The 10,359-nt window shown below is 35.5% G+C and overlaps 1 protein-coding gene across 1 annotated transcript; it reads left to right on the top strand.

Moving 5' to 3' along the window:
* The first annotated feature begins 8,844 nt into the window (after positions 1 to 8,844).
* On the top strand, positions 8,845 to 9,765 carry LOC123851968 (olfactory receptor 2AK2). Its single transcript, XM_045886093.1, has one exon. The coding sequence runs from the start codon at positions 8,845 to 8,847 to the stop codon at positions 9,763 to 9,765; it is 921 nt and encodes a 306-aa protein (XP_045742049.1).
* Positions 9,766 to 10,359: the final 594 nt, after the last annotated feature.

Here is a 10,359-nt window from a genome sequence, read left to right as displayed (position 1 = left end):
ATATAGCTTTTGCTGTCCCTCATTACCTTTCTTAGTGCCTTCATTTTCATTTTGTTGATCTTTTAATAATGGGATGCTTTTATTTACCTCCTATTTCCTTTTGTCTGTAGTTTATTGATATTTTCTTTGTTGTTACCATAGTGTATTTGTTTGCTAGGACTGCCATATCAAAGTATCACAACCTGGGTTGTAATTAATAATAAAAATTAATTTTCTCACTTTTCTGGAGGCTACAAGATGGACATCAAGGGGTTGGCAGAGTTGAATTTTGTTGGGGACCCTTTCCTTGGCTTGTAGACTTCCATCTTCTCTCTCTGTCTTTACATGGCTGTAACTCTAAAGTGTCTGTATCTTAAACTCCACTTATATGAAATCACACATATTGGATGAAGGTGACCCTTATGATCCATGCTGACTTAATTGCCTATTTGAGGTACTATTTCCAAATACAGACACTATAAAATAATGGAGGTTAGAATTTCAACATATGAATTAAGAGGGGACACAATTCAGTCCACAGCACATGTGGATTACAAAAACGATCTCTACAACACATTAAGTTACTGATATCATAGATGAGATTTTTATATGTGTGGGCCCATTAATATGTATTTATAATAATTTTCAGTTTTGGTCTTTCAAATCTTATAAAAGAAGTAAAGGTGGACTTCTGTGTGTTTTGGTCAAGTTCCCCACATACAAGGCACTTTTAAATTTCCTTAGAGTCTCATCCCTGCATTTTTTTTTTTTAGAAGCCTTGGATTTGTATTAAATATCTCTTTGTTAATGTCTTGCTTCCCCCACAAATTGTAGCTCACTGTTGCTCTAATGCTCCCCTGAATCTGTCCCTGCCGTCAGAGGCCTCCCAACTATGCCACTTTCCCCATCACTGTCCTGGTGAGACAGACAGAAATTATATGGAGATTCCTTCACAAGTCAGTACTTTATAAGCAAGTATGTTCTTCTTTTGTCTAAACGATGGAACTGAGAATTAAGAAGTGTCTTCCTGACTAAACCACAGTGCTCCAATGGGGAGTATGGCAAGGGGAGGCAAAATGCCACAAAATTTCCCAACATTTTGAGTAAGGGCTTTTTCTTGGTTAAGGATTCACTTGGTTTTTGCACTTTTTTAGCTGGTTTCTGGAGTTCTGACAAAACTATGTTTGTCCATATGTTGTTCTTTATGGAGTGTCTGTGGGAAATGAGGGCTGGCACATTCTAGCCCACCGTCTTGATGTTTTATCCAAGATTCAAGGGACAGATGTGTCAGCAAGGTGTGAGTATGCCTGAAAGAATGTCATTAGATATACTGATTTATCTAATCTGTTCTCCTCTTGACACATCTGCTCTTACTCCCTTCCTAGGACTTGATCAAAAGAAACTGGATACTGTTCCATGTCTATATTGTCATTATTTGTGTGAATTTAAAGGGCCATCTGTATCTAAAGTGATCTCCTGACTTTCTCTTGATATGGTTTTTGGGCTCAGACACCAATATGTGTGGATTCAAACTGTGTCTCATGTGGTAGAAAAACAGGCATTTGGGGGCGCCTGGATGGCTCAGTCATTAAGCATCTGCCTTTGGCTCAGGTCATGATCCCAGGGTCCTGGGATTGAGCCCCGCCTCAGGCTCCCTGCTCAGCGGGAAGCCTGCTTCGTCCTCTCCCACTCCCCCTGCCTGTGTTCCCCCTCTGTGTCTCTCTCTGTCAAATAAATAAATAAAAATCTTAAAAAAAAAAAAGATGCTGAAAAACAGGCATTTGTTAAGTAAGGTTGGGAGCCTACCCTCCAGCTGGGAGGAAGTCAGCCATGAACAGTGATGTGACTGCATTGGGATGGATATGTGGTTGGAGAAATTTGCTGTATTACAGATTTTATTTTAAATTATCCTGTCTGGATAGTTTGTTCTCTTTTTTGAATCTGAGTTTTTAATCGAACTAGATCACTGTGAGACAACTCTTAAAGGGTTTGCATACACACTAGAGCAAAGCAATAAAGAACATGCCTCCGTTCTGAATCCATCTTAATTTATATAGAATGGCCATTAAAAAAAGAAGAACAGTAAAATCAACACTCAAAACAAAAACTAGTATGTATTGGGTGTTTACTGTGTGTCAGGCAATACTGTGAATTGCTTGCCTGTATTTACTAATTAATTTTTCAAAATAACCCTCAGCTCTATGTGCAATCACAATTCACAATAGAAAAAAAAGGAATAAACTTAAGAATAAAGAAATCTAACAATAATTCTGATTATCATGTTTATGCAGAGTAAGCTATCCTCCCTTAGCTCCATTCCATCAGTACATTGCATTTATACCCTGTTGCTGAATTTTGGGAACTAAGAGCATATCCTCACTTTTATACTTCAAATATTTTTTTGTGTGTGTGGGATTACTAACTTTTTTGTAACTCTCCTATGTAGTTTACATTTGTTGGCTCATAATACATTTGAAAAATTTTCCCACACTATGTCAAGTGAAAATAAAACAACAGCAACAACAACAACAATAGTTGTAACCATTACCATGAAATATTAGACTTAAATTCAGAGGCTAATTTATCTTGAAGGTAAAGAAGTTAGCCTTAGGGTCTCTCCCTTGCATAGGACCCTCAAATGCCATATCTTAATTGTGTATCATATTTTTTTTCTTAAGGTAATCTCCCAAGACTGTACATGTCAAGCTACTAAAATTGTAGGTTTGTCCAATGATAGGCTAAAATTATTTCCACCAGTGACTAACCTTGAGGGAAGTGCTGATTACTTATGGGACTCAAACTATTTAAAATCAGAGATCTGGATCCCATACTCCTATTTTCTCCTCTGCAGACTGGCATTCAATGACTGATGCTGCACTGTTCTTTGTGGAGAAAGTCTTTTCACAACTAAGGTATTTTGTAGAAAAGTAAACTAAATTTTATATATAAAATAATTGGGAGAAATGAAGATAAGAGATGTACTCATCTTTTTAAATTTTATTTTATTATGTTAGTCACCATACAGTATGAAATGTACTCATTTTAATAAGAACTTATTGATATATTAAAATTACATAAAGTATAATGTAGATCTCTGTATATTCCCTGTGAACTCTAAAGTATGTTACCTTGACTTTCAACCTCTTACAATTATCTTTTTTCCTTTATTTTGTTGTTGTTGTTGTTGTTTTCTTTTTTCAAATCTGTGTAGAGTAATTGCTTTATTTCATCCCATTAAGTTAGTTAAGGGGATTGGTGGTTTAAAACCCAAAATCACCTTAATTTCTACAAATTCAATAAATATTGTTGATATAGAAAAAGATTAAATTAGCACCATGTTATTATTTAAATTACTCTCTCTGAATTTAAGAACAATTTACCCATTTTGGAATTTAAGAAACCTGAATTCTACTTTATAGCCATACCAATACTTTTTAAGATTTTCTTAAATTTATTTATTTGTCAGAGAGAGAGCACAAACAGGGAGAGTGGCAGGCAGAGGGAGAGGCAGGCTCCCTGCTGAGCATGGAGCCTGATGCCTGACTTGATCATCAGAACCCTGAGATCATGACCTGATCCAAAGGATCGTCCATATGTTGTTCTTTATGGAGTGTCTGTGGGAAATGAGAGCTGGCACATTCTAGCCCACTTGATGGTAAAGAAGTTAGCCTTAGGGTCTCTAACCTAGGGTCTCTAACTTGGTCTCTTAACCAAGTAAGCCATCCAGGCATCTGCATACCAATATTTTTAAGATTGTTGTATCAAAGACAATGAACTATTTAACTAAAACATTTGGCATGTCATGTACTTCCTCAGAAATTCTTACCTTTTTTGTACACACACAAAAAATCAAACTGTATATCAATTAGTTATTAATTATGCAGAATCCAAATACATATACATATTTTAAAGATAAAAGACAGTTAAGTAATACTTTTTGAAGCCCTATCAGATAAATTTGGTGATGTGATTGTTTCTTACTTTGATGAATATAGGAGAGAATTGCCCAGAGCTTAACTAGTTTGTTTGTTTGTTTGTTTTTCTTTTTTCTTTTGGAGCGCTGACACCAGCTCTAATGAAGCAACTTATGCAATGTATAATATGTGCTTAATTGTGGACTAGAGACCAAGTTTTCCCAAAAGGGCTGTTGGAACCAAAATATGAATTTCCACCAAGAGAGATTAAAAATCTTGGGGGAAAGAAAATGACAGTGTACATTTAAATTATATTTTCTACTGAGTTTATCATGCTAAATGCTTGAGACATATTTCCTAAGGCAAAAAAAATAAAAAGTCACTAAAACTATGGAATTTTAGTACATTAACAGCTCCCAAAATGTGTTCCAGATTAGAGATTTAAACGTCTTTTGATTACTCTTGGAATTTGTTTTTGCTTTTCTGCAAATGTGCCATGTTAAGTAGTTTGATTATTTAAAATATATGTAGTTCTGCCTGAGTAACTCTTCATATATATGATCAACAAATACTATTATTTTATTAAAAATTTTATTAAAGAATAAATTGGTGTAACTGTAATCACTACCCTATATGGGTGTTAGGATTCCTTTCTATATATATTATTGCAGATACGTCTTCCATTCCTTTTTTAATGTTTTGTTTTAAGAACAAAATTCTAAAACAATGAAACACAGCTCTATATAAGAGAGTATATGCCTCAAAGGAAATGTCTTTTACATTAATTATTTTATAAAATTTAAGAAAATTTGTATGTCTTCTCATTTAGAAAAAGATAGTGTTTTAAGGAAATACCTTCTTTAGTTTCAGAGACATGGCTTGGTGGAGGGAAAAGAATCTTCACAGTAACAATCACTCAGCTAGGGCGCCTGGGTGGCTCAGTTGGTTAAGCGACTGCCGTCGGCTCAGGTCATGATCCTGGAGTCCTGGGATCAAGTCCCGCATCGGGCTCCCTGCTCGGCAGGGGGTCTGCTTCTCCCTCTGCCCTCTTCCCTCTCATGCTCTCTGTCTCTCATTCTCTCTCTCTCAAATAAATAAATAAAATCTTAAAAAAAAAAAAACAATCACTCAGCTATCAGATAGGTGTTTAATCTGCTGAGTCCTCTGAGGTAAGTGAAAAGAAATTTGCAAATGACACTATAGATAAAGGGCTGGTATCCAAAATCTATAAAGAACTTCTCAAACTCAACACCCAAAAAACAAATAAGTCAAAAAATGGGCAGAAGACAGGAACAGACACTTCTCTGAAGAAGACATACAAATGGCTAACAGACACATGAAAAAATGTTCATCATTAGCCATCAGGGAAATTCAAATCAAAAGCACATTGAGATACCACCTTACACCACTTAGAATGGCAAAAATGGACAGGGCAAGAAACAACAAATGTTGGAGAGGTTGTGGAGAAAGGGGAACCCTCTTACACTGTTGGTGGAAATGCAAGTTGGTACAGCCACTTTGGAAAACAGTGTGGAGGTATCTCAAAAAATTAAATACAGAGCTACCCTATGACCCAGCAATTGCACTCCTGCGTATTTACCCCAAAGACCCACATATAGTGAAAAGAAGGGCCATATGCACCCCAATGTTCATAGCAGCAATGTCCGCAATAGCCAAACTGTGGAAAGAGCCGAGATGTCCTTCAACAGATGAATGGATAAAGAAGATGTGGTCCATATATACAATGAAATATTATTCAGCCATCAGAAAGGATGAATACTCAACATTTACATCAACATGGATGGGACTGGAGGAGATTATGCTAAGTGAAATAAGTCAAGCAGGGAAAGTCAATTATCTTATGGTTTCACTTATTTGTGGAACATAAGGAATAGCATGGAGGACATTAGGAGAAGGAAGGGAAAGATGAAGTGTGGGGGGGAATCGGAGGGAGAGATGAACCACGAGCGACTATGGACTCTGAGAAACAAACTGAGGGTTTTAGAGGGAAGGGGTTGGGGGGATGGGCTAGCCCAGTGATGGGTATTAAGGAGGGCATGTACTGCATGGAGCACTGGGTGTTATACGAAAACAATGAATCATGGACCACCACATCAAAAACTAATGATGTATTGTATGGTGACTAACATAATAAAATAAAATTAAAAATTAAAAAAAAAAGAAATTAGAGTGCCTTGATGAGTTTCCTACAACTTATATTGAAAAGGAAAACATGCAATTAGTGTCAGACATACTATTTAAAGAAATACATGTCACTTTGATGATTATGTAGTGTGAATTTATTATGCATCTGACATGCATTTTCTCAATTGGGACTATTTATGAACATATTGCTTAAGTAATTTATGTGAAAAGAATATAGAGTTAAGTATTTGAGATTTATTTGGTCTTATATTGCATATGAATCATCCCAGGTTTAAAAGACAAAGGGGATGAAGACCATCTTGTCACAGTGAGATAGGACCAGAGTTTGGTAGCAGTGTGTACTTCTAATGTAAGAGACCATGACCCTGGAACATCCTTGTATTCTTGATGGGGCTAGTGAACATTTTTGTTTGTTTCTTCTCTAAACCATAACATTTTGCATTATATTAAGCACAAATTTATATCCAACAATACTTTTGAAATAATGAAAATATTTAAAATAGGTAAAGTATTTCAGGAAGTAAAAAAAAACACATGGTGAGAATTTTATGCAGATCTTTTTTGTTTGTTGGTTTTGTTTTGTCTTTAATTTTATTATGTTATGTTAGTCATCATACAGTACATCATTAGTTTTTGATGTAGTGTTCCATGATTCATTGTTTCATATAATACCCAGTGCTCCATGCAATGCATGCCCTCCTTAATACCCATCACCAGGCTAACCCATGCTCCCACCCCCTCCCCTCTAAAATCCTCAGTTTGTTTCCTGGAGTCCATAGTCTCTCATGGTTCATTTCCCCCTGGGTATCCCCTCCTTCATTAAAGTAAATTATTTTGGGGACACCTGGGTGGCTCAGTCCGTTAAAGTAAATTATTTTATAAATTGTATAGTTCCATGCAAGTCCTGATTATTATTAATAATTCCATTTTTATATTTACCTTATTCCTGACTGAAAATATGAAGGTGCTAACACATTTTCTATATGTATGGCTTCCATTTCTACTCATTTCTTTAGTTTCTATCTCCTGATATCAGTTACCTAATACCTTTACCTTAAATAAAATTTACACTAAAGATTTTTAATAAAAGCAGAGTTCAAAATTCAAGGGAAATGTGGAAAAAAACAATGAAAAAAATATGTGTGGACTATGATAAGAATCATGAGCTTTTATTATGATGAAAATAACTATATATAATTGCTTATTTGATAAAGTTTTTTAGGTAGAAATTTTTGACTTTCAGCCTTTATGGACCTAATAACATATAACTTGTTCTGAAATCCAGCATGGTAAATATAAATTTTAATATTGCTTCCTTTCTCTTGACAAGTTTCCAGTTTGGTTTTAAAACAAACTTTAAGATGATATTATTTTAATATTTTTACTTCAACTTGAAATTCCAAGACAGTACTTAATGCACCAGAGCCACATGAAAATTACAATTGTTTTAAGGTTGGGAATTGTAATTTTTAAATTATATTGGTGAACATATCATAAAAGTTGTCAGTCCTCAATATATTTATTTTATATTAGTGTGAATGGAACTCACATTTAGAATTTTATCTACAACTGGAAATGCTTTTGGATGTTGGAGGAGGTGTCTCTGGGTGTTAGAGAATTTCTTTCTTGAGGGAAAGAAGATGCATGATATTTTTTAGGTCTTCTCATCTTAACATCCAGTTTGTACTTTTTCCTCATCCATCAAGTGAATTTTTTTATTTATAATACAGTAATGTGGCATAGCCTAAAATTAATTTCCTGAACCTTATGAAAATATTTTTACAGCATTCAATGTTTTTATTTTTATTTTTTAAAGATTTTATTTATCTATTTGTCAGAGAGAGAGAGACAGAGAGAGCACAAGCAGGGGGAGCAGCAGAGGGAGAAGCAGGCTCCCCACTGAGCAAGAAACCTGATGCGGACTCCATCCCAGTACCCTGGGATCATGACCTGAGCTGAAGGCAGATGCTTAACTGACTGAGCCACCCAGGTGTCCCATTCAGTGTTTTTAATACTTACCAGAGTATTACCCTTTAGAATTAGAGGTGAGGGAAGATGATTAGATAACTTTGTATGTGCTTAAAAAGGCCTAAGAATTCTGTATTTAAAGGGAAAAAAAAAGGATAAAACATGTATTTTTCAAACTGAACAGAAATTTAGAGTGCTTTTAATACTGTCATAAATTCATTGGGTAATTGAGTGTGAGTAATACATCTGATAATCAATAAGTATAGAGCTAAGGGAAACTGAATATGCATACATTCTCTAAAAGTTGTCTTGTTGGGCGCCTGGGTGGCTCAGTTGGTTGGGCGACTGCCTTTGGCTCAGGTCATGATCCCGGAGTCCCTGGATCGAGTCCCGCATCGGGCTTCCTGCTCAGCAGGAAGTCTGCTTCTCCCTCTGACCTTCCTCCCTCTCATGCTCTCTGTCTCTCATTCTCTCTCTCAAATAAATAAATAAAATCTTTAAAAATAAATAAATAAAATAAATAAATAAATTAATTAATTAAAAAAAAAAGTTGTCTTGTGTGTAAAGAGATAGGTTAAGCTCTCATCATCCAGGGTTTATTCTCTGAAAGTTACTGGAATAAGATGCATTGTTTTCCACTCATTTTGCAAAGAAAATGAAAGCAGTGTACAGTCTGTATATTTTACTTGGCTAGGGCAATGGTGTGGAGGCAATTCAAGGCATTTATTAATAATCATTTTCTTTTCTCTTGAAGTACAGTCATTGTCTTTACATGGAATCTTTAGATACAATCTGCTCTGATATTTCAGATTAAACTATGAAGACAGGAAATCAAAGCATCAAAACAGATTTTATACTTTCTGGCCTTTTCCAATATGGTCAAATGGACACTTTCCTCTTTGTTGCCATTGTAATCCTCTTTGCAGTGGCTCTGATGGGGAATATCATACTGATCCTTCTCATTCAATTGGACACCAGACTCCACACTCCAATGTATTTTCTACTCAGTCAGCTCTCCTTCATGGATATAATGAACATCACCACCACAGTGCCCAAGATGGTCACTAACTTTCTGTCAAATAGTAAGACCATTACTTTTTTAGGCTGTGAGATTCAAACATTTGTGTTCATAGTCCTTGGTGGGACTGAAGCTCTTCTCCTTGGTTTCATGTCCTATGATCGATATGTAGCCATCTGTCACCCTTTGCATTATCCTTTACTCATGAGCAAGAAGATCTGTTGGTTCATGGTCACATGTGCATGGACCAGTTGTTCTATCAATGCTTTAGTACACACATTGTATGTATTTCATCTTCCATTTTGTAGATCACGGCTCATCAACCACTTTTTCTGTGAACTTCCATCTCTATTACAACTGGCATGTCAGAACACTTCCCAGTATGAGTATACAGTCATTCTGAGTGGGCTTATTATTCTGCTGCTGCCGTTCTTGGCCATTCTAGCATCCTATGCCTGTGTACTTACTGTGGTGTTCCAGATGAGCTCAGGTAAAGGACAGACAAGAGCTGTCTCCACTTGTTCCTCTCACCTGATTGTGGCAAGCCTATTCTATGTGACTGCTCTCTCCACCTATACAAGGCCACACTCCTTGCATTCCCTGGGACAGGATAAGACAGTGGCAGTGTTTTACACCATCATCACACCTCTTCTGAACCCATTTATCTACAGCCTGAGGAATAAAGAAGTTATTGGGGCCATGAGAAGTCTGTTGATATAATGGATATTTGTACAGGAGATATCACTTTGGGAAATCCTTATTGATTGAGATGAAACAATAGAGATCACTTTGCCTGGAATACTGTTTTGGAATATATAAACTCTCAGAAATATTTATGAAATAAATAAATTGATAAATACCTTGAATCCTGCTGGTTTCAGAATGGCTTAAAGATAGTTTTTGAAAGTGGATGCATTTCCAATCTTTAAGCTAGAAAAATTGTGTTATTATCAACATTATTTAGCCCTCTAAAGCAATAGATTTCATCCATGTCAACTCAGTATTTGCATGTCATGACAAATATTTTGTAATATCCTCCTTAATATCTGAAACACAATAAAAAGGAGATATAATCTATTCAAACACATACCATTAAAAGGATCTATGTAAATATATGCTGTAATGTAGAGCAAAGTACATAATTCACTCATTTATGCATTCATTCAACAACTGATTTAATGTTTTAACTATTTGTGACCTAGGAGTAAACAATGATAAGAACTGACAGAAAACGTTGATCTCATTCCGTTTGCATTTCAATGTGGGGAGATACAAAATTAATAAAATAAATATGAAAAAAACTACAATACTTAA

This window comes from Mirounga angustirostris, unplaced genomic scaffold (assembly GCF_029215605.1).
Source record: "Mirounga angustirostris isolate CCGP_5_RB_7025 unplaced genomic scaffold, mMirAng1.0.hap1 SCAF_7, whole genome shotgun sequence".
NCBI lineage: Eukaryota > Metazoa > Chordata > Mammalia > Carnivora > Phocidae > Mirounga > Mirounga angustirostris.
Note: the sequence above shows the minus strand (reverse complement) of the source record. Positions and strands in the feature narration are given on the sequence as shown.

Bases quoted from the DNA above. Each gene is read 5' to 3' on its own strand.
- LOC123851968 (XM_045886093.1), top strand. From the start codon at position 8,845: ATGAAGACAGGAAATCAAAGCATCAAAACAGATTTTATACTTTCTGGC.